This window comes from Elgaria multicarinata, chromosome 20 (genome assembly GCF_023053635.1).
Source record: "Elgaria multicarinata webbii isolate HBS135686 ecotype San Diego chromosome 20, rElgMul1.1.pri, whole genome shotgun sequence".
Taxonomy (NCBI): Eukaryota; Metazoa; Chordata; class Lepidosauria; order Squamata; family Anguidae; genus Elgaria; species Elgaria multicarinata.
This window is the reverse complement of record NC_086190.1, coordinates 18,288,581-18,312,581: the sequence shown is the minus strand read 5'-3', so window position 1 is coordinate 18,312,581 and position 24,001 is coordinate 18,288,581. Positions and strand designations below refer to the sequence as shown.

Below are 24,001 nucleotides of genomic sequence, written 5' to 3'. Positions count from 1 at the left end.
GTATTTTTAAGGTTTTTAATCTCTGTAAACAGCCCAGAGAGCTTTGGTTATTGGGCGGTATAGAAATGTGATAAATGAAATTATATGGATGCAATAAGCGTGCACACGTTGCACACGTCTTTCGGTTAAAACTGGGTCCTGCCTTTCACAGTCGTCTGCTCCGTGGCACTGTTTGTACTGACGTGCCTTGTTCTCGTTTTTCCTTTGCTGCCACTGCTTTGGTTTTTGATTAAAACGCCATCGAAAAATATTTTCAGTAAAATCAAACCAAACCTACAAGCTGGGAGGCTTGCTAAAGATCCCAAGCTGCGTATGCTCTCCTAAACTGACTAGTTGCAGAGATTTCCTGGAGGAGAAACAGGGCTGATCGCTTACGCCTATAATGTGGATATTCTCAAGTTCGAATCGACTGCCAAACTTAGGGTTTTGTGGCAGGGCGGTGGGTGTCTTCCAGTATGTCCGATAAGACGACTGGTGGCCCACGCTTGCACACTGGTAGGTATTTGACCGTAGTCACCTCTAGACTCTCACCAGGTTCCCAAGCCTACTGATTTTTATTTTATTTAAGGTTTTTTTAAAAAAATTACAGGTGTTTTTTAGACTTGGAGGGTGGTATGCTACAAAGCAAATGTTTATTTGGGTTCAGAAGAGTGGTCTTGGAGCTCAAAGTCCTGAATTAGGTTCTTGGGAAAGTTACTTTTTAGTGTTGTGAATTTGCCTTCTGGGAAAGGAGTGCTTTGTGACCTGCCCCCGCCCCCCATGGCAGCCATTTTATGAATGGGCAAGCCCCCACTCAGCGACAACCATTTTGTGAGAGTGCCCGTGACACGATCAAAACTCCAAACGTGCCCACTGGTTGGGGGGGGACCCCTGATGGGGAACATGGGCAGGAGGGTGCTGTTGCACTCGTGTCCCGATTGTGGGTTTACTGTGGCCAGTTGGTCGGCCACTGTGTGAACAGAACGCTGGACTAGATGGACCTTGGTGTGATCCGCCACAGCACCTAAGTTCTTATCACCTGCTATCAAACTTTCTGGGACTTTCTGCGTCTAAAGCAGGTGGTTCACCACTGAGCTATGGGTCTGGCCTTGAAAGAAACGTGCTTTTAAATCAGACTCAACGTCTGGCCATCAGACCGAACAGTTAAAAGTGGGAAGTGTATGCATTTTGAAAGAGAATTCGCTTTCCTAGGGGACTTGCATGAGTAGCACAAGAGAAAGAGAAGAGAGAGACACACACACACATATACAATAACAACTTCAATATCCAGGAAGTTTGGCATTTATTGTAAGGGGTTTCTTCCTTTTAAACAAAGAATTACCATAACCCGTTTCCCCCCACCGACAAAGTTTCAGGTACAACCCTGATTCACAGAGAAGCCCGTTTGGTACGTGGAATAAGGATGAGAGGAGGGAGAGGAAAAAAGATACCTGAAACAAAACATTCTTTCGTAAGAATTTGAGAGTTGAAGGATGAACCAAATTTCAGCACTCTTCTCCTAGAAGTGCAGGACGGTTGCACAAAGACAGACAAGACAGAAGGCAGGATCCCAGCTAATTGTTTGAGGAAATAGCTTTTGGCACTCAAAGGGGCGTGGAAATAAACCACGTGAAAAGCGAGAACGGATGCCGTGTGCCATTTCTCGGTGGGCTTTTCCAAAGTGAACTTCCTAGAACCGTCCATCGAACACACAGAGCGGCCGCCCTTAAATACAGGTGTGCTTTTGGTCTTTGAATCAAGCGAGTGGGGATCAAATGCAAGGTGAGGAAAGGGGAGAAAAGACATTTTTGATTCGAAGTGGAGCAGACATAAGAGAAACCGGGGGCCCTTCTGGAGCGAGCTTAAAAATTGGTTCACCGTTGGAACTTTCTTCTGACGAGCGCGCAAATACGTTAGATCTGGTTATAATCCCCACCCCATAAAATATGCTAATATACAGAATATAACGCACAGTATGTACAACAATACAGTAAACGGTTTAATTCCCACTCTTAGTCAGGTTTTGCAGCTGGAAAGAAAATACTTACGCAATTTCAGTCGCGAGGGAAAAGGACTTGTGTCCGGGTGGGGAAGTTGATTTAAATCGCCCTTTTTGCACCCCCACCCCCACCCCCACCCAAAATTGAATCACCTTTAAAAACCAGATACCAGCATTTGGAGGACTTTACACATTGCTTCTCATGAAGCCATACTGTTTGGGGAAACAATCTAATGCCTGATTATTATTTTAATCACAAACACACCTTTCTTTTTTAGGCAGCTATGCAAATTCTGGATTTGCACCAGCACAGAGTGGGTGCTTGCATTCCTTTTGCTGGAATTACAGTGCCCACCCGTTGCAAAAAACCAAAAAAACACCTTGTGCACACTTCTGCAGCTATTTTGCATCATGCAGTTCCTGGGGCCTCCATTTCAGCATGTATCTTGCCCAATAAAGTGCAGTATGTACGGACTCCTAACGGCAGCTTTGCAAATACGACCACACAAGACGTTCCTAGCTCGTGGAAGGGTTTAGAAGCCCACCTGCATGCTCCCACAGACTTTAACAGCCTAAAGGGGGGGGGAATTACACCTCAACTTCTGAACTGTGGCTCGCCTTGAAAGGAATTCTACTCCACACAGGTGAGAGGCTATCTACACGCCTGTCTGAAGGGTCAAGAGCGAGGAGAAAGATCAGACACCGACGCCCGGAGTTCACTTCACTGAGTTCGACCCAAGTTTCTTTAGCTCTGCCTCTTCCAAAAACAGGATTTACAAAGGAGTTTTACTGGAACTTCTAAGCGAGGCATAAATGCTGAGGGACCACTATTTGGAAAGCAGGCTGCTTAATATCGTTGCTGCCTTTGCCCGTCTGCCAAAATGGGCCTGCCAAAGGCTGTCTCTCCCAGCAAAAGAGGTGAAGTCAGCAAGGGATGGAAAAGCAGAGCTTGGCAGACGAGAGGCTTTTCAAGTTCACCTTTGCAAAGCATCTGGAAAGAAGGGCCGAAAACGTGTCGGGCAGGGAAAGCTGGTCTTTGCGAACCTCGACCCATGTGGGGCAGCAGGATTTCTAGAGCCGGGGAAATGGCGGGGGGACAAGGGTTCGCAACTGCGCGATTACACATTAATCCAGAAGAAGCGATTTTCAGACCACCGGCCTTTTCTAAGAGCTCTCACTCCAAGACAGACACAATATCAGGCAAGTCGTTTTTGCAGGAGGAAGCGTCTTAGGGAAACGACCCGTCTGACGCTGCAAGATCTTGTTGAAACCCAGACTGGGAAGAGGTCACTCGTTTTGCAAGGCGTTCTCCCACCCACAAAACCAGCGGGATGAATTGGCTGGCCGCTCCACGTTCTTGATATGGGGAACATTTGAGCATGGATGGGTGCAGTTTCATCCTCTAAGCCAGGAAGAAGCCTTATTAAAACTGCTGATTCTAAAAAACATTACAGGGCATGGATCTTAAACACTATTTGCAGGTAAGTCCTCAAAAAGGGAGCGCTGGAAGAATAAGGCCGCTCACGCAAGTTTCCATTATTTAGATTCTAATTTGCCAAATGCTTGCACACACACACTCCCAAATTGAATCCCAGATTCTTATCTAAAGTTTTCGCTCCCAATTGATCCACAGCAGGAAATACAGACGCCTTTGCTTCTTGAATAATGCATTTGAAGGAAGTTTGCCGCATGTTTGCCCTCTAGCGGGAGGCGAAAATATTCACCGGGATTTCCACCCCACTTAAAGGAACGAAGAGAGGAGAGTGCTTTTCCCAGCTGCTGTGATCTGTTACACAGCTTCTCCCAAACGCTGCCAAAAGTGATTAAGGTGTCTGAACTTAACACCTTTAAGATACAGCATTGGCTTGGAGGAATGCATGCTTAAGCGAAGGGAGTTTCATCAGAGGGTGGATATTTTGTCCTTGGCAAGAGCTTCTGAAACACTTTAGCTCCACTGATTGAGCTAAAATGAAATTACGAAATGCTGGGAATAGAATTTTTGTTATGGTTCTTTGGACATTTCATTATTATTAATTGTTTTTTAACAACATGCCTCCCACAAAGTAGGCGCAAGGCTTGTCCATTGAAAAACGCCCATTTTTGTACAAACCCGGTTTCGTCATCGCCTTGCTATCAAGCAAAGAAAAACAGTCAGCGTCAAATGCCCCCCCACCGCCGCCCTGCTTAAAAACCCATGAGAAAACAAGATTTGTTCCCCAGTGTTGTTTTTTTTAAAAAAAGTGTCAATGTGACACTGCCTTATGAATACAAAATAAAGTATTTACAGCTTTACACAACACGAAAGAAAAAGAAAAAGGAGGCCATTAAAATTCTGTCCAGCATTTTCATATATATATATATATATTCTTTTCCTGACAAGCTTTTAAGCCTGGTCATTGCAGACACGCAAAATGCAAATCCAACGGAACCAGTGCCTACGAAGTCAGCAGCAGCGCCGGAAAGAAATTCTGTACAAAAGCAGCTGTGCTGGGGTGGCCACCAACAACCGTTAGAGGACCGCTCCCGTTCGCTGACCTAATCCTAAAATCCCTTAAGACGAAAGAAAACCTCAGCTCCAAAGGGTGAAGACAAAAATAATAGTAATTAAATACAGATTGCATACAATATAAAAAGACGTTGACCACCATCCTAACCGCTATTTCATACCATGTTACCTTTATTCTTATGCAGTAAATTCCCACCTACCTTCTACACATCCCAAATAAACAATTCCTACGTAACCAGTGCCACCTAGTAACAGCAACGGACTGCCCTCTTTTGGTAGGCAGACCCTATATGGGATGCCAGTGCCCCCTACCCACCTAATACAAATTCCCTTCCCCTCCGGTCATGCCAACCCTCTACTCTTTATCTTCACATGCTAGCCATTAAAAGCAAAAACTTGAACCATGCTCCCAAACTATCTTTTTTTTTTTAATGAAGGTTTAGCAGCAATGAAATAGGACAAGCCCTAAACTGCTCAATATCTCCGTGCCAGAAACAGTAAATCCCACACTTTTCAGGACAGCTAAATAACGCTGACGTGGGGACAAGTACGCAACCGGCAGCTTGGAGGGATAGGGGCCTCAGCGTTCCAAGAAACCGCGCCATAAAGCAGCCAGAGCTCAGTGCTGGCGTGGGGACACCCAGGTGCGCTTCATGGAAGTACAGAGTCCCCAACCCTGTAAAAAGGAAAGGACGGCTTTGTCTCCGTCGAGCCCCAAAACGGACGGACGGAAAAGCGTATGGCTTTGGCGAGAAAAGGAGGGTGAAAAATAAGCACTTTGGAATGAAATCTCTCCCCCCACAATGAAAAAAAAGAAAGAAATGAAAGGAGAAAATAACCAAGTTTTGGGCACGCGCACACACAAAAGAAGTTACCCAAGCAGCTTTGAAGTTGCTAAGCTACCGAATAAAGCTCCTAATAGAGGTAAGTAGCAGCAAAGTAGGTTCCAAGCAGCGATTTCGTTTTGACATTGCACCTCTTTGCATGGACGGGAATCGTAACGCTCCCCTTTTGAACCCCGGGGGGAATTTCATGGGCGGGGGGGCTAGGACAGAAAGCCCAGACCGGTTCAGCTTAGGTGGGGGGAAGGAGGCTAAGGGACATACGGCCAATGAGGTGGGGGCTCCAGAAGCCAGGCCGGGCTCCAGCTATCGCCGTAAAAAAACCAAGAGTAGCTTGTTTGGCTTCTCCAGCCAACAGATAAAAAGCAATCCAGATTCAGGCCAACAAGGAACCAGAGGCCAAAGTTTTTTCTCGGATCAGGCCTGCGGAGCTGCTGGGGAGAGGGTTTCTCCACCAGCTGTAGCGGCATTTTGCAGGGGCAGGCCAGTATCTGACCTTCCACCCTCAGCATCCTTTTTACCGGCAGGCTGACTGGGTCCCCACACCTGGTCAGTGTTGCGCACAAACCCGTCTGCAAACTAGCAACTGCTTCTTGGTTTCAAAGGGCAGTTAATACTCTTGATTTTTTAATTTAAAAGAATCTTCAACGTAGAATACTTTTTTGCAGTATAACTGGGGGGGGGGGGGGGGACGGGAACTAGCCATATGACCCCTGAAGAAGGCTACACTCTAAGACAGCCTTCCTCAACCTGGGGCGCTCCAGATGTGTTGGACTGCACCTCCCAGAATGCCCCAGCCAGCCGCTGGCTGGGGCATTCTGGGAGTTGTAGTCCAACACATCTGGAGCGCCCCAGGTTGAGGAAGGCTGCTCGAAGACTTCCAGAGCGGTATCCCTTAGAGGAGCCTGTAGGAACATAGAAGCCTCTGCCTCCATCTTGGGACAGGTGATGCCCTTCATTTAATACAGATCCCAACAATACAATACAGCATGCCCAATTCACCCTGGGACGCCAGCGACCAGGCCCTGAGCTTAGGGAAGCAGTGCGAAACCGCAGCCCTGCCCTCAACGGCAAGGCGCGGAGAGAAAATAAATGTGATGGCAAAAGCAGAAATAGGCCCCCAAAAAACGGGGTGGGGGTGGAAATTCGAGAACTGAAGGATCCCCCCCCCCAAAAAAAAACACCGTGACAGGCCAAAACGAGACCGATATGGTGTGCAAAGTGAATGCTCAGCTTCCTTCTCCAACTAGACAGACGGAAGCCCAGCAGGGACCAAACATTCCACAGAAATAAGGCGAGCGCTTTGCTTATTCGCCCCACACCCAGGGTTGTGTGTGTGTGTGTGTGTGTGTGTGTGTGTGCGTGTGTGTTTGCATAGTAGTTAAAAACAATGACATTCCCACCCCACTGCACTTCTGCATCCTTGTCTTGCCTTGTCCCCAAGCTTTTTGGAATTCTTTCGTGCAGTCCCCAAAAAGATTCCTCCCAGGCACCCGGGGAAGGGGAGAAGGGGGCCCCACAAATATGTCCCGTGCAGGTGCCGTAGAACCGCATGAGCTGACAGTGACGTGCCGATAAAGGGGTAACATCGGTGGGGGACGTCCAGCGGGCATCTGTTTTCACCGCCTCCCAACGGCGTGGTATTTTCCTACCCCATCGCCACGGGGCCTGCTCCGTCAACCAGCCCGCAGCTGTTCTTCCAGCCCTAAACCTTCCACTGCTACCATAAGCTTATTTATTATTGTTAATTTTTTTTTTTTTTTTTGACATATAAAAAGCACTACGGTATTCCGGTGGAGCTCAAAATGGCTCAGCTTGGGGCAAAGGCACAATTTGAACACCGTTTTTTTGTTTTCTTTTCCCTTACAGAACTCCACAGTTGTCCTTTGCAGAACAGTAGAAATTTGTACAGCACCAATCCTCAGATAGGGTGGGGAGGCGTACTAGAACGAGTCCTCGTTCACAAAGGCTGCGAAGTCGTCAATCTCTCGGTCTATTTCACACTTCTCCTTTTTCTCGTTTCTCGGTCGTTCCTCCCTCCCCCCCCACTTCGCCTTCGTGATTTATCAGCTGACCATCGGCTCGACGTCTGCTTCTCGGTCAGATTCGTCTTGGATCTCATCCGTGTTTCCTGAGTCGCTGCTGGCTACCGAACTGGGAGACGGGGAATTCCTGCTGACAAAGAAAAGCAGACCGGTGAGACCTGGGCTGCTAAAGGCTCTCTCGCGTGTTACCCAGGCTCGTCTTTTCAAGGGAAGCTGCTCTCCACCTCTGCAGATGGGAGTCTTTGGGGGGGGAGCAGGGCGCTCCCACGCCCGCCCGCCCTGGAGCAGAAGGCGGCCAGTGGATACCAGTGCAACCGCCACTGTCAGAGGCAGTATACCAGCACGAGGGGGACGCTGGCTCATGTCCTCCTTGAAGGCTTCCCACCGAAGGGCGGACAAGAAGGGTCCGTGGCCTCACCTTTCAGCAGAGCCTTTGATGAGCCGCCGGCAGGTCTCCATCTGCACGTCGAGGCCCCGCTTCATGCTGCACATCTCCATGTATTCGTGGAGGTGGCGGTTCATGTCGCTCTTGGCCGTGGCCAGCTCCAGCTGCACAAAAGCGGAGGGGCGAGGCAGTCAAGCCCTGCGCCAGAACCGCCCTGCGCCCTTGCCCCCCGGACTTCCTGCCCGCTCCAAGCGGGTGGGGCGCTCTCGGCACGGAGCCGCTAACCGAGCGCAGGCCTAATCCAGCCCAATTGGCGTGAGCAGGGAGGGACCATCCCATGCCCTCTCTTTACAAAGCTACCTTTCCATTTCGTCTGAGGCCGTCCTGCAGAATTCAACACGGATGGGGATTCTGGAAATCCCCTTCCGCCCAATAACGGGGGCTAGGCCTCACGCTGAACTCGGCTCTCCCTGCTTGGTCTGAGGTTCCACGTCCCCCCTTTCTACCCATTGTCTGATACACCCTCTTCCCCCCCCCCAGGTGCTTTGGATTCCATAGAATCATAGAATCATAGAATAGCAGAGTTGGAAGGGGCCTACAAGGCCGTCGAGTCCAACCCCCTGCTCAATGCAGGAATCCACCCTAAAGCATCCCTGACAGAGGGTTGTCCAGCTGCCTCTTGAATGCACATCAAGCCCCAGCCAGCTTGGTCAATAGCTGGGAATGTTGGGAGCTGTAGTCCAAAACACTCGGAGGGCACCAGGTTGTGGAAAGGAGCCTTAAGGTGCAACCCTATGCACGATTAGACAGAAAAAAGGCACCTGCAAACTCCCAGTGTGTCCTTGTGCTGTCAAGCGTCCATACGAACACCCCCAACACAGCTTTAGCTAGCTTTTGTAAACCACCCAGAGAGCTTTGGCTATGGGGCGGCACATATACGTAATCAAATAAATAAATAAATGCATTATTCCTCACGGGCACAAGCCAACCTCGTGCGGCATTTACTCCACACAACGCTCACTAGCCCACAAAGGGCTGTTCAGACGTGGCTAGCGAAACAGTGCTTCTCTGGCATCAGCACGAACCGCAAGCCGTGCTGTCGCGCACAGCGCTTTAAGCCACGGCTAGAGCCGCCGACCTCGCTGAAGGCGGTCCGACTGTGGTTAGTGAGGGAGCAGGGTTTAGCAACAAGACCCCTTAAGCCCAGCAGGGTTTAAGGGGTCTTCTGAACAGGCCCAAAGACAAGAGATGCCAGCCTCTTCTCAAGTTATTCCTCCAGGCAGCCTTTTGGCCCACGCCTCGCCTGAGCCACCCCTCGGGCGGCCCCTCAGGATTTCACTCCTTTGCTACGCGGATTGCAAGCCAGGGTGAATCCGCTCTCCTGGGGCATCGGCCGCCCTGCGTTAAGCATACCCACACTATCCTGAGGCGCAGAGTTTCGCCGCTTCTTACCTCAATCTGCCCTATCGTTTCTTGGTATTCTTGGTCTCTCGTTTTGAAGAAAGATTCTGTTTCGTGGATCATGTTGCCCAGGTTCTCCTCTTGCTAAGAGAGAGAGAGAGAGAGAGAGAGGGAGAGAGAGGGAGAGAAAAGAAACACGTCAGGAAGAAGCCACCAAGGACGTCTGTGTTCCAGAATCTGCCAAAGAGACAGGCAATAGTCTAAAATCCCAGACATGCAACTGGGCATGCATTTTATTTTATTTTATTTTATTGTTTAACCAGATTGATGAACCTGTTACATCCAAGAAATTTCTAAGCCGTGTACAAAACAAGTCTTCATGCAGAAGACAAGGCTGAGAGCCGGTGTGGTGTAGTGGTGTCAGCGTTGGACTCGAGGGATCCGGGTTCTAGTCCCCCCACTCGGCCACGAAGCTCACTGGCCAAGCGGGAGGACTAGAACCCGGATCTCTCAAGCACCCCCCAGTCCAACGCTGACACCACTACACCAGACCAGTCACTGACTCTCCGCCTTAGGTCAGCGCCTAATGAAGGCCCGATCCTGCGCCAGGACAGACCAGACCTCCATTTGACACTTGCGACCTCCTCCTTTCATATATTTAGCAAACTATGTTAACGTTTAAGATCAGGCGCTTTAGGGCCACTACTGAGAAACTGAAGCCCCAAGAGCAGAAGAGCAGCTGATCAAGTCTAGTTCCACCTGGGGAGCCAGAGGCCAGGGAAGAAGGCGGAGCAGCGCTCAGAGCTAGAGAAGAGCTTCCCCCAGCTCAATTAGCCTTTATGCCTGATCTGCATCTACAAGGCAAATGCACCCTTCTCCTTGTGTAATTTTCAGTTAGAAGGGACTTAAGCCTCTTAAAGCCTTTAGAAAGCGGCGACATGGTAGGCCTGACGTCTGTAATGCCCCACTGATAGCTGTACTTCTCAGGCACGCACGCGGCTATATGCAAATCGTCTGTCGCTAATTCCAGCCCCTCGCTAAAGTACTTTATCGCTCCGGCACCCGGAGCTCACTGGAAGAGGCGCCTGGCTGGAAAAGACGCCGGCGTTTTGCAGCCTTAGCACTTTGGCGTAATCTCTCGCCGCTTCGGGCCTCGCAAAAACAGGACGCAGGAAGCTGACATGCGGGCACGCCTGGCCGTCGGCACAAGACAGTGCCCGGGAGAGGTGACCGCTGCAGTCGCTTTCCAGGTGAGGACAAGGACAATTCTTTTCAAATGTATTGGCCAGCTTGATAGCAGGGTCTGAGCACAGATCATCGATTCTGGCCGGCTTGCATTGGCTGCTGAGTCCAATTCACGGTGCTGGTTTTAATCCATAAAGCCTTACACGGTTTGGGACCTGACAGAGCGCCTCTTCCAGTATGAATCTATGCCATATATTGTGATCAACATCTGAGGCCCTCCTCAGGGTGCCTCCTCTGAGAGAGGTTCAGAGCATGGCAACAAGGGCCTTCTCAGTGGTGGCCCCGGAGACTGTCAAATGCTCTCCCCAGTGAGGGACACATTGCCAACTTTTCAGCGCCATGTTAAGGCTACCAAGGCATTTGCCAGCACACAAGCTTGGGCTCTTAATGTCTGTTCTTATACTGGGGACTGGTGCTTTATTTTGACGCTTCACCCATCTTAGGCGGCTTTTAAATTTTGCGTCTCAACGATTTTATATTGCGCTTGGATTTCGGATGGCAGTTTTTGTGACCTGCCCAGAGGGCTGCTGATCCGACAGTGTCAAAAAACAGCGGGCGTGGCTTCAGGAGCAAGTGCAACAATCAGAAACCAAAAGCACAAGGGCCCGCCAACCCACGCGGCAGCTGCTCAACCAAACCTTGCAAAGCTGGACTTCCTTTATTCTCTTGGCAGAGAGTGCTAGGGCCTTTTGAGGGCTTGGCTTTACATGGGCCTGGTGCAGACGACACGCTAAACCATTTTGTGGTTAAGCAGCATGGTTTAGCGTGTTGTCTGAACCAGGCTAATGTGGGTTATAATTAAGCAGTGGCTATCTTTTTTTAAAGATAGCTTGATTCTGAAGTGAGTGGATTCAGGCAGGCAGCAGCAGCCCCAGAACAGGATTCAGGCAGGCAGGCAGCAGCAGCATCCCCAGAACAGGATTCAGGCAGGCAGCAGCCCCAGAACAGGACCGCAAAAGCTGCCACAGGTCATTCCTGAAAGGGCCCAGATACAAAACTCACCTCTCCCTGGAGTTCAATCGACGGGTTACAGTTGGTAAAGTCCTCCCAGAGGAGCAAGGTGTCTTCGTTCTCCTCCCACGTTAAGCTGTCACAGTCATCGTCAAAATCGAAGGTCTCGCGCCTGTCGGAAGAAACGTTTTTGGCATTGAACGGCCTCATAATCCTCCTTCAAAATGAGCTCACGGGATTATCTTAGCGCTGGGGAAAACACACCCACACACACATGAGTATTTTTTATTGAGACGCCTTTCTCTGCTGCAGAGTAGCTGCTTCCCACCGGTCTCAGAGTCAAAATCCGGACGTCAACTTAAAGCCACGGTTCAGCCGCTCCCCTCCAGGTGGCGCTGCACGATCAACCCAGTTTTAGGAGGTTCGCGCAAAAGCCGGAGTGTCAGAATCGGAATCGGCACGTCCTCCGCACACCCAAAGAGAAAGGAAGGAAGAACGTGGCACCTCCGACAATGAACGCGTGGAACCGAAGCCGCTCTGCAAAGCAGGGAGACAGGCAGCGCTCCGCTTGTGATCACGGCTTGGTGCCGGTTTAGTTTTAAGTTGCCCCAATTTTCGCTACATCCGCTTGTGCCCTCGGCGGCTAGACCGCCTTCTGCAACTAACAGGACTCTGAACTGTTTTAACAGCCATACAAACGAAGTAACGCAGTTCTTTTTGCCTGGGAACGCAAGACCGTTCCCGAGTCAGTATTACGAAGGCAGGCCTCAAAGATGACGAGGCACAAAAACGGGCAGCTTTTTTATTGGACAGATTTATGCCTGAAGGAATCTTATTTATTAGGACCAAGCAAAAGTCCACAAAAGCGTGCAAGCTTTTAAGTTTCACTAGAACTCTTCATCTGGGTGGAACAAAAAGCAGGGGATGGGGGGGGGGGAAGAAACCTCTGCTTTCTGTAACACTCAGAATGATGAAGAGTTCTGGAGGATTTGAATGCTTGCATGCTTTTTGGGAATTCTGGATGGCTGTGGATTCTGGGATTTGTTTTTCTTTCTCATGGACCGTCACAGCTAGCATCTGGAGGGGCAGGGGCAGTTCTGTGAAGTCTGAAGGTTTGCACTAGTCATGATCTTAACATATTAGGTGAAAATTTTAAGCTAAAAGTTAGCATGGTGAAGGCTCAAGAGGAGAGACTTTAAAATCCCCTGAGAGAGGACTGTCCCAGCCCACGTCTCCCAGCGCCTTTTGGCTCGTCGGCCGAGTATCACCACGGCAGACATTTTTATCTCTTGAGTTCATTTCCTTCCCAGCAGAAAACACATAACGCAGGAAGTCGAGGTCAACACTTATCTTATGATGAATAGGATCAAAACTTGGCAGAGATCCCGAAGAGGCAGCTTCCCAAATTGGCCAGGCTGTGTTGATAAGTTAATACTCCACCCCCCTCAAGGCTTCTCAGAGCCTTCTTTATAAAAGTTTCAAGACCCCCTCCCTAGTCTAAACTGCTGCCTTCCCCTCCGCCGTGTTTAAACAGCCCCAATTTGAAGAATAATCTGAATTCATTCGAACCCTTTTACTCGAAAGACAAAAGTATCCATGCAGTTGTCATTCATTAGGGATTTCAAGAGGGATTTATTTTCACTTCCGACAATGCAACAAGACGGCCGATTAAGCGTACCGCCAGAACAGTCAACCCATCCCTTAAACCCAAAAGGTTCATTTGCAAAGCAGCCCCCGCAAGGAATCAGTTCCTCCGTAAGCCACGTTTCAAAAGAAAAAGAAAATGGCAAGGTTTCTGGGTGGGCTTGCAGACCCCGGAGTTCTGCTCCATTGCAGCAAGGAGCTGAGAACAGCCATTGTCCCAGCCTGTGGCGTTTTAAGAGGGACAAAGAGTATCAAAAGATTAATGCCGCCACTAGAAAGGAGGGCTGGAACAAAATCCACACCCACTGTGTTGGTGCAAGGCAATATAAGGCAGGGACTGATTTGGGGTCTGTGCGTGGCATTTGAGGTGCATGGCACGAATGAGAACTGGTCACAGCAGTTCCTTCGGGGGAGAGGGTCCATGTGTCACAGACCAGACAATCTGGTTTGCCCAGTGAAGCAAAGCGCTTAAAAGCCTTGGTCCTATAAAATAGCCATTAAGCCCAGCATTTTGATTATTAAGCTGGCGTTTCACTGGGGGCCACAATCGCTAAGTGATCAATGCCAATTAAAAAAAAGAAGAGGAGGAGGAGGAGGATTGCAAAGTGAAGTCACAGCGAGTTCCAGGAACAATATACATCAGCTAGCAGCTCGCTCGCTCGCTCTCGCCCACTTTTAATAAGCTTTCTTGGCATTTCACTCTTCTGACAGCAGCCTGCAGGAGAACAGGAAGCCATATGAACACAGTGCCCTCACGTGCGGGGCAGAAGCGTCACGTATAGGCCGACGCTCCACTCCCAAAGGCACATGTTTGTGGGAAGTTGCAGAGAGAGCCGTGGCAAAGCAGCCCTGTCCAAAAACGTGCCACGATGCCACGGCTTGGGGGCTGAACCTGCACCAAAAAGCTACAGGTGGGAGACCCTGCCCTAGTCTGGGGGGGTGGGACCTATAGCACGCAATACCAATTCCGACCCACAGGCTATAGCTCCGCTCCTGAGCTTTCTGCAGCGTTAACTGGGAAGGGATAAAGCCAGGCTGAGACAGTAGCGATGAGAAAAAACCCTCCATCCCACTGAGCGGCAGAAGACAGTGGCAGGAATTAATTAGGGCTGGGAAGAGAATGTATCAAACAGGGCAGAAAGCCAGGCCTCTTTCGGGTGTTAAAAAAAGAAACTTCTTTTTTAAAAACCGAATTCTTGGTCCTGGTGATTGGAAACACACATTTGGGTGCGTGATGTAATCCCAGAGGAGCAAAAGGTACCCCAGACTCACTTCACTCCCTTTCTTGCATGCATACAGAGTACTCTTCCCTGCCTTATCAGCTGGGGATGCTTTTCCAAAGTACTGATCTGGCCAAATCTATGCTTTCAATGCAGGCTTTACAGGTCCTCAATGTGATTTCGGGGGGGGGGGGGGGCGGAGGCTGCCAGAGATGCTGCAGAACGCTCACCTCTGCCCTAGCGGAAACTATCCGAACAGACAGATCTGTGTAAGCTTATTTGATTGATGAGATTAATAACCACAGAAGTCTGCTGGCCTCACTGCAGAACACGCACCACCTTGGGACAGAATTCTCAGATTCCTCTCACCCAGGCTGCACGCCACGTGTAGCGTCTCCCCCCTGGGACCGTGGTCAAAGGAGGGCAAGAGCTTCTGAAATACTCACAGCTGATTGAACATCCTCTTCATCTCGTCCGTGATGTTCAGGGAGCAACTGACCTCGTCGTCCGAGAACCGGGCGTTGTCTGCGTCCTGTTCGGAGAGGTCCTCATCTGAGGCAAGCTTTCGCTCTTTCTTCTTGGAGGCCACCTTAAGCGGAGAGAAGGGCAATGACTGGAAGGTTCAGCTGAACTGCCGTGCCGAGGTGGGGGAACATGGGAAAGGAAGGACAGAAAACCCAGAAGTTGCATTTGGGTTCTCTGTGGCTTTTGAGCCTGCCATACCTGCTGCTGCCACCCCCCGACCCCCCGGCTAAAATTCAGCAAGGCAGTGGTGAAAAAAATTGGGAGCAAATCACTACAGAGACTCCAAAGGGTCACATTTCGCTTGCTTTCAAGTGCTTTGCCTGTAGTAATTTGCCGCCCCATTTCAGCAGCGAGCCTCCAATTCTTTTGCCGTTACATGGCCTGCAGGCTAGTCCAGGGGATGGGAATTAGCTCCTGGGCTGGCCGAAGTTGCCCAACACCCGTGGTAGGACGTCAGCACCGCCTCCTCTTTCCCCAATGATCCGAGCACGCAGGTGACAGGCCCCCCACCCACCCCCAAGATTCATTTGATCACATGTGTTAAGAGGTGGCGGAACACAGAGCACAGGAAAGCAAACAGAGATGTCACACAGCAAAAAGCAAGCTGCTAGCGCTTCAGGCAGGAGAGGCCTCGGTGGCACAGCCGTTTGGACCACAGCCAGCCATGCGAAGGCTGGAAGGATGACACGGAAGCAGCTGGAGGTGCTCAGGGTGAACAGCCGGAGAGCAGCAGACACCGCTCCGCGGCCCCCTCCCTTGCCTCAGCTCACAGAGATAAAGGGGGGGGGGGGACTGGGTCGTGCAGACACAGATCGCAAGGGGAATCCCGGATCCTCGGCTCTTTGAACCCACGAGCAGAGCTAGCCAAGCACATGTGTTGACAGGAAATGGGGGGTTTGTGAAATAAGTTTGGGGAAAGCTGTTTGGAAACACCAAGGGACGGATACAAGAGGCCCAAACGGACCGTCGTTCGCACCTATCAAACACCAACCGTCATCGGTAAGTGTGTGCCAGTAAACTCAGCCCTGAGTACTTAAGGTATGGGACAGTTCTGAGCACTTTGTTTCATTAGCTAAAAATTCCCCGGCCTTCTGTGCCCCTCGGGATTTAAGAGCTCACAGCGTGGAACACCAGGGGCACGACAGGATGCCTTGAGGAGCAATGGGCTGCCCTGGACCGCACCCCAAGCCCACCTGTGGACGGAGATTTTTAGCGGCTGCCTACGTGTTTGCAACAACATTCTCCTTCGTGACAGCTACCTGCTTAGGGTTATCTAAACATCTGCACTGGAAGCAGCATCTCAAAAGCTCTGGCTGATTTCTTTTGATAGGGAGTATAAAAGCCAAGCAATGCTTTTTTGTGTCATCCCAAGGGGACCGGCAATGTACACAGGAATGCTCGGGAGATTTACTGGAGGGCTTCTTCTAAAGCAGGGGTGCACAAACTCAGGCCTGGCTCCCTCGGGTTCTCCAGGTGGCCACGCTCCCTTTCTCTAAAGAGACTGAAGGCTACAACAGCTGGGATTGTTTCGATTGGAGAAAAGGCGAGTAAGGGGAGACATGACAGAGCTATACAGAATTATGCACATTTAGGAGCAAGCAGATAAAGAGAGATTTTTTCCTCCCTCTCTCATAATACTAGAACCCAATGGGGTCATATCCCGTGAAGCTGACTGGTGAGAGATTCAGGACAGATAAAAAGAAGGTCTGTATACATCAGTTGTTGGGGAACATGGGCGGGAGGTTTCTGTCCCACTCATGTCCTGCTTGTGCGCTTCCCTTGGGCATCTGGTTGACCACTGTGTGAACCAGAATACTGGACTAGATGGACCTTTGGGCTGATGCAGCAGGGCTCTTCTGAAGTGTGTGTGTTGGTGTGCGTGTGAGTAACCTGGGGCCAGGTGGCCCTTGTGCAGGCTTCCTGCAGATACAGGATCTCACCATGGGCAAGATCGCAACTTCCCACTTCAGTCAGATTGCGCCCAACACGGGCACAAGCCCAGCATGTGAAGCGGAGGGGGGCATCTTCACAGGCCTGCCAAATAGGCCCATGTGGTTATGAGTGAAAATTCCAAAACATTAACTTCAAACGCAGCACGCTGCTTCCTCTTTCTCTCTCGTTCTCCCTCTCTAACACAGCCATGTTCTCCGCAGGACAGGGCGGGGCCTAATCACCTGGAAGATCTTGGAAACGTCTTCGGAGTTGCGCTGCTGCGCTACATCGCACAGCTTGGCTGTGATATCGATTCGCCGGCAGATGTCCATGTCCACTTTCATGGCTTTTTCTTGGATCTTTGTGTCCAGGTCTGTCATAGGCTGCAGGAAGGACAGCAGTGGATAATCTTCCATTAATTAATACAGTGCAGGAGGAGGAGGAGGAGGAGGAGGAGAAGGACAGATACCCCACAGTATCTCCATCCACGCAGACCACGCCGGCCTCTGCATCAATGCTGCCTGTTCTCCAAGCATGGAGAACCACCAAGGAACGGCAGCATCTGGGGCAGGTGGTGGAGTCACTGCCAGCCGAACATTTGATTTCTAGCGACAGCAAATGTTCAGGGAGGGCGACAGCAAGGGAAGGTAGTACTTAATGTCAAACCATCTATCAAGCAACTTCAGGCTAAAAATAGCTGCCTCTTACAGGATGATATGCCTGAACTTTGACTATCTTCTTCAAAAAGCTAGAAGATCAAATTTGACACAATGTATTCCTTCAGATAGCAATGGGTTTTTTTTAAAAAAAATCCAAAACGTAAAACATGTAATTCTAGGAGGAGTCAAGGGTCCTTCCAATTTTCCTAACTTTGTTCAGCAGATTTCAATTCCCAGATGTATTTCAAAGAATACAAACGGAAATTACAGGCGTGGGTGTTTTGTGCTTCGAATTTTCTGTACTACTTCGCCCCCAGAAAACCTAATGATTCCACCATCGCTCTTAACTCGCTCTAAAGCAAAGAAACAAGGGCTTTAAGAAACAAAAAAACCACTTTGATCATCTACCAATCTGCATGCAGTAGAAGTCCGTGCGGAACATTTATCCAAAGTCAAATATTGCTTCTTCCACAGGCGTCACTGGTAGAGGCACTGCAATTGTACCTGCAATTATTTTGGAAATAAATCTTCACGAAGACTGCCTCTAAAGAAAAGCTAAGTACCCATTTCTCCCACCCCACCCTAAAACTCTCCATGAACTCTGTTCTCCAGTGTGTACTATCTACCCCAGACAGACATTTGTCTAAGTACTTCTTCCTAAGAGAGATGAGCTTTGACTTTATTTCAGAGTTTATCTCTGTACGAGAGCCAAGAAGGTTTATTTAAAACTATTAAAATTTTACAGTCCATAACCATGCCAGCAACAAATCACCGAGATAAAACAATTATGCCCTGGATGTTTATAGCAGGAAAGTTGCAAGTTGTGGTGTTTAAAATGTAATCGGAATACTGCCACCATTTTTATCGGTTCGCTGCCCTTCCTTTTGGTCCCTTTTCCATGCAACACACTAATAACTTCACCCAGTCCAAACTACGGCTTTCCCCCCATAACAAGCAGAGAAGTGAGATCTTGTACCAACATGACATTTTCTTTGGCGCTTGGGATGGTGAACACAATATGCCCCAAAAATAAATTTCCCAGAGCTGTGTACAACCCTTTTGTTTTCAGGGACAGAAACTGCCACAGTATATATATATATATGTCTGGCATGTCCCAGAACAATGTCTGAAGTTGCCCGCTGAAAACAAAATTGAACTACAAAGCAGAAAGAGGTGGGCGGGGGGCAGGAGAAAAGAGGACTGGGGTAGCTCCACTGTCGAATCCGGGGGCACGACAAACGAACCACGTCTTAAAGCGGAAGCGTGAGACATCGGAAATAGCTGTCCTTCATGTGGACTACAATCTTTGCGCACATAGTGGCCATGAAACTGACGCCTCCCAGCCTCTCTACCGGTTTTGACATGGTCAATCTCACTTGACGCGAAAGTTTCTGAAGCATTCTGTCCCTAAAACAGGGTTTACAGACCCAAATATGTACACAGCTGATATGTGGGGCTCTCGATACGCATACGCTCCAGGCTTGGGACGAGAGTAAGGGACCCCGCAAAGGGACCCTAAAGAAGAGCTTCTGAAATCCTCTTAGTGACACGAATCGGAAGGGAGCCCTTTCAGGCTTTCTGAGTGAGGGCACCTGTGCAGCGTTTCCCTGGCCCTGGGCTTCCTGTGAAGGAGGTTTGGATTCTCCCCTAAGTTGTTGTTGTTGTTTTCAGAGGCTGCAGCTTCAGGGGAACGCGGGCAGCACTGCGAGCCGGTGTGAAGGTCAGGGTTGTGTGATAAGCAGCGAGTTAATGCATCTACACAGACCGGACAGGAAGCGAGGAGAGGACTGGAGGGCTGGGAAGGGGATGGTCTGATGCATTAGGTCATACCAGGCAGCCATAATACGAACTGCAAGCAGCACTCACTGAAATCGGAACTTTTTTTCCATTAATGAAGCTATGAAAATGACGAGAGAGAGAGAGAGAGAGAGAGAGAGAGAGAGAGAGAGAGAGAGAAGGCAGCAGAGCCGGGCACTGCCCAGCTGGCCCGGATACTTACGTCACTCATCAGACCCTTGAAGACCACCAGCTCAGCTTTCAGCCTCTCGATCTTCTCGTTTAACTCTTCCTGGAGGGCTTCGGCTTCTTGGGCTTCCTAGAAGGACGGAGGGGACACAAATTGTGGGAAGGAAAAAGGGCCACAACCCTTGGGATGCAAAGCTCAAGAACCAGATCCGGACTTGGCCAAGCTTAGAGGAGACCCATTGAAACCAACGGGGCTTCCGTCAGTCATGCCTAGCTAAAGTCTCATTGATTTCAAGGGCCTGCTCAAAGTATGACTGGTGCTGCATTCTCACTCAATACCTAGTCCCGGTCTGGTTACACATTGTGGGCTGGCCAATTACTCCCAGGTAAGCCACAGTGTGGCAAACGACCCCAATCCATACTGTCACCACAGTGCTGTCCTAAGTGCCTCTCTAAACCACTTAAAACAGGGGCATTCAACCCCTTCCAGCCCAAGGGCCCAAATTCAATTTTGGAGACATTTTTGGGGGCCGTTGTACCAAAAATACCATCCCGTTTTAGCTTGAAGCTCTTTCTGCTGGGAATCGAGGCTTAGGAGAGGCATTTCAACCTTTGAGAATGGACGGGGCGGCGGGGGGGAGCACAAAAGCCAGGAGACACACACCCACCCGTGATCTGCAGTCAGGCTTAGTTACAGGCAGTAAAAGTTCTAAAATTAAAAAATGCTGGTATTTTGGCCCTGCCTCTTTGCCTTCGTCCCCACCTACCGCTGGGATGCAACCCCTGAGAGCCTCCCCAAAATAGAATCCGGCCCTCGGGCTGGCACCCTCACTCTAAAGACCCTTTCTCATTATCCCGTAGTTCAAGTGACAAAAAAGAAGCTGTTGAAGGACTACCATGCCCTTTACGGCACAGAAAGGATAAGGATCCACTCAGCAGCCAATGGAACCAATAAGGATCAGAACTGGACACTCAAAGCTAGCCCCGATCAACCTCTGAATATAGAGCTTTTCTTCATGAGCGTTTTATTGCACGCTTATGATTGGCCGCTCACGGACGTTTGCGGGTCCTTTACATGATGCTGTCAGGCTCCAGGATGTCTCCCGCGCTTTCCCCCACCAATCTCGCTTTTACAAAAAACAGATAATCCAGTATTTAAATTTATCGTGGGATTTCCCCAGTCAGTAAAGCTGGCACAGAGCTTTACTTCTGTCACTAGATGGCAGTGTTTAATTTAACAGAATAGCATTGCCAAGAGGAGAAGTTTTCAATTCAAAAAAACCACATGGTCACCGTCTAAAGGAGCCAGTCGCAAATACAGAAAGACTCCAGAAGAAGAAACCCCAAGTAAGAGTACAGGATTCTTTTCTTAATGTAGAGACACCCATACATTCATGTGCCATTCATCAAAACCTACCTCTTGGAGTGTTTCTACCATGGATTCTAGACTCACTCGCTTTGCCAGCTCCTCCTCCCATCTGAAAAAAAAAGAGAGAGTAATGAGTTAGAGAGATTAGTAAAAGAAAAATAGAATCAGTAAGTAACACTTAATATGGAGCTCAAGGTTGAGGGAGCCTCTTCCTATTTCAAAATAGCCCCTGTGATTATTCTAATTTCCAAGCCCTATTTAGCTGCCCTGAGAACGGAGGTAGAACTGTGTTGGTGAGACCAAAGGCCTCTCGACTCCAGCATGCTGTTCCCGCAGTGGCCAACTAGATGCTCCAATAGGAAGCCCACAAGCAGGACATCAGCTTATTTGTCTAATCCTCTTCTAAAAGCCATCCAAATTAGTGAACTGCTGACTTCATCAGCCAAACTTTCTGCAGAAAGTTTCCTTTAAGTAAGCCTCAGGAACGCACCAGGTCAGCTTTGCAGGGACCTCTCGCTTCTCAAATCCCTCGCAGCAGAGGCTGCTGGAGAACATGAAAGCCTGGTTTCGAAAGCTATGATTGATGACAGCCATTAGGCTTGGGTAATACAGTAAACAGCAGCCACGCAAGGGTGATTAAAACGCTCCCGGCAGCTTAATTATCACCAGGTATGAAAGGGAAGTTGCGCTCGCTTACTTTATTCAATTGGCTAACATTAACAAGGTTACCGGGTGGAGGAAAAGATCACAGGAGACCGCCCCATATCAATGTAGCCAGACTGCCGGGGAGGAGCAGTGTTTTAGCACCAGGGAAATGCGTTGGCTGCGAGATCCGTGCAAGGTTTTGGCCGGAGGAACACCCACATTTCCGAGAAAAACCCTGGTGATGCTTCTCGCTTACCGGCCAACCACAGGCCACCGGATCATTTCCAAATGCGAGGAGCCCACCATTTACAAGTCACAACGCCACCCGCTTAATGGCTGCGTTTCGAAGTCGGCCATTTGCCAACGGGATCATCTCTAAAGTGAACAAAGGTGGTTGTTACAGTGTCATTTTCAGGCCTAATCCTCGACAAACGCGCCGCACCTGAATGTTTTTTTCCCCATTCCTTCCTGAACCAACAGCAGGAACGCTTGCGAGCCGTTTGCACGTCAGGACACAAGATGGCGGTTTCCGTTTGGACATCAGCAGGACCGATCTTCTAGCACAGTCTTCCTCAACCTGGGGCGCTCCAGATGTGTTGGACTGCATCTCCCAGAATGCCCCAGCCAGAGCTGGCTGGGGCATTCTGGGAGTTGTAGTCCAACACATCTGGAGCGCCCCAGGTTGAGGAAGGCCGTGCTAGCACAAGGTGAACTCTCTCCCCTTCCCTTCCCCGCCCCGGGACCAATAAATAACTGCACGCTTTAGCAGAAAGCGGTCCAGAAGGGATATTTCTAGCCTCGCTTTTTACCACCTGCCTTTTATAGGCAGACTAAAATATTGGGCCTGGAATCTGTTTTTGGAACAAGCATTTTTAGACTTCAACTCTGGTGACCCTGCTTGCATGTGGGTGACTGACCGCACGCGTAATTATATACCGCAGGGTGCTTTTTAAAGTCCCGCTTTGGGCTCTGCGGGAAAGGGGCAGCGGGACAAAACCGTCGCCGTCTTACAAGTTCCAGATAAATATAAGAGACCTTTCCCCGCTGGCTCACCAGCCCATGCCTACACGCCGCGACGAGGGCTGAGTAATGGATCCGAAAGCTGGGAAGTGCCTCGCCGGAAGGAGGATAGAAGGCGAGCAACAAGCCCTTGGAAAAGATGAGCGCCAAGGAAAAAATCTCAGGCCCAACTCTGCTAGCACCATCCCACCGGCTCTCACCCCGCTTTACTGCAAGATAGATAAGTGTTAGCGCCACCCATTCACACGAACAGATGACTTTCCACTGCAGGGCTGTTCAGAAGTGCATACAGAAGAACATCTGTATGTAGATGCCGTCACCATCTTGTGTACAATTCAACTACTACATGGGCAGGGAGGGTAGATTGGGAGCGACCATCAGGTATCTGGGTGGGTGATCCACAGTCCACAGCTCTAACAGCAGCAATGGCTAAAAAGTCCCCCCATCCTCCAAATTAGGTTGCAGGGGAAAGAATGCTTGGGGGAGGGAAAACAGCCGTTTCAGCCTTCCCCAACCAGGGATCTTCCAGATGTGTTGGACTGCAACTGGCTAGGAATTATGGGAGTTGTAGTTCAACACGTCTGAAGGGCAACAGGGTGGTTTTGTTTTGTGTGGTGGGACTTCTGGGCTTGGTTCTGGTACTGATCCCAAATACCTGGGCCAAGCCTGTGCTCAGAAGTTGGAATAGACATGACATTGCCTGCCGGTGGAAGAGAGGGGGGCAACCTAGCCTCCCTTTGGGAGGGAGTTTCGGAGCCTCGGAGCAGCCACCAAGAAGGCCCTCGCTTGCGTCGCCACCAAAAATGTCCCTTATAGTGATACGATTCAGAGAATGGTCTCCCCAAAGGATCTTCCAACTCAGGCATGTCTGTATGGGGGATGTGCTGTTTCAGGTATAGAATCCTAGAATTGTAGAGCTGGAAGGGGCCTCAAAGGCCATCGAGTCCAACCCCCTGCTCAATGCAGGAATCCACCCTAAAGCATCCCTGACAGAGGGTTGTCCAGCTGCCTCTTGAAGGCCTCTAGTGTGGGAGAGCCCACCACCTCCCTAGGTAACTGGTTCCATTGTTGTACTACTGCTCTAACAGTCCAATATTTAAATAGGTGCTGTTCACAAAGGCAACCCAGCAGTTCCGATTTCCTGCAGTATGAGGCAGAGCGATGCAAGCTGGGGTGAAAAAGCAAAATCTTAGGAGGTCTCTTCCCCAGCACTTGAGTCATTCTGCATGAGGGCCAAAATAAATCTGACAAATCACTTCCCTAGCAGAGGCTGTGGGATGCTTGCTAACCTCAGTCATACCAGCAGAGCTGTGACAGGTTTTGCCATCTTTGTTCAAACCCAGTTAATGTGCTTGATGGGGGGGGGGGGGGGGGCAATCTCGGCTCATTCTGACCTAGCAGCATATTTTCAAGGGGAGACGGTGGCGTAAAGTGACAAAACCATGTCATATGTGAGTGTATCTATTTAAGGAGCAAGCCAAAACCCCAGTGCTTTCAGTTTCCGAGGATGGTCAAGCCAGACGAGAAGTTGTTATCAGAGGATGACATTCTTTGAACATGTGCCAGGCGTTGCATTTCACTAATGGGAAGTCAGGGATCCCCAGCATAAGTCATTTGAAGAAAAGGGGAAAAAAGCTCTCTTGTACTTGGCTTTGATTGTTTCTCCCAT

General features: G+C 49.7%; 1 protein-coding gene across 1 annotated transcript in view; it reads right to left on the bottom strand.

Annotated features, from left to right (window-relative positions):
• Positions 1-7,392: 7,392 nt before the first annotated feature.
• Positions 7,393-24,001, bottom strand: part of IFFO2 (intermediate filament family orphan 2) — a 42,935-nt gene continuing 26,326 nt past the window's right edge. Inside the window, exons 2-9 of the mRNA XM_063145468.1 lie at positions 20,716-20,776; positions 19,333-19,428; positions 16,917-17,057; positions 14,664-14,806; positions 11,405-11,525; positions 9,209-9,301; positions 7,790-7,920; positions 7,393-7,498 (exon numbers count right to left, since the gene is read on the bottom strand). Of these exons, the coding sequence (XP_063001538.1) occupies positions 7,393-7,498; positions 7,790-7,920; positions 9,209-9,301; positions 11,405-11,525; positions 14,664-14,806; positions 16,917-17,057; positions 19,333-19,428; positions 20,716-20,776 (892 nt within the window). The remainder of the gene's footprint in view (positions 7,499-7,789; positions 7,921-9,208; positions 9,302-11,404; positions 11,526-14,663; positions 14,807-16,916; positions 17,058-19,332; positions 19,429-20,715; positions 20,777-24,001) is intronic.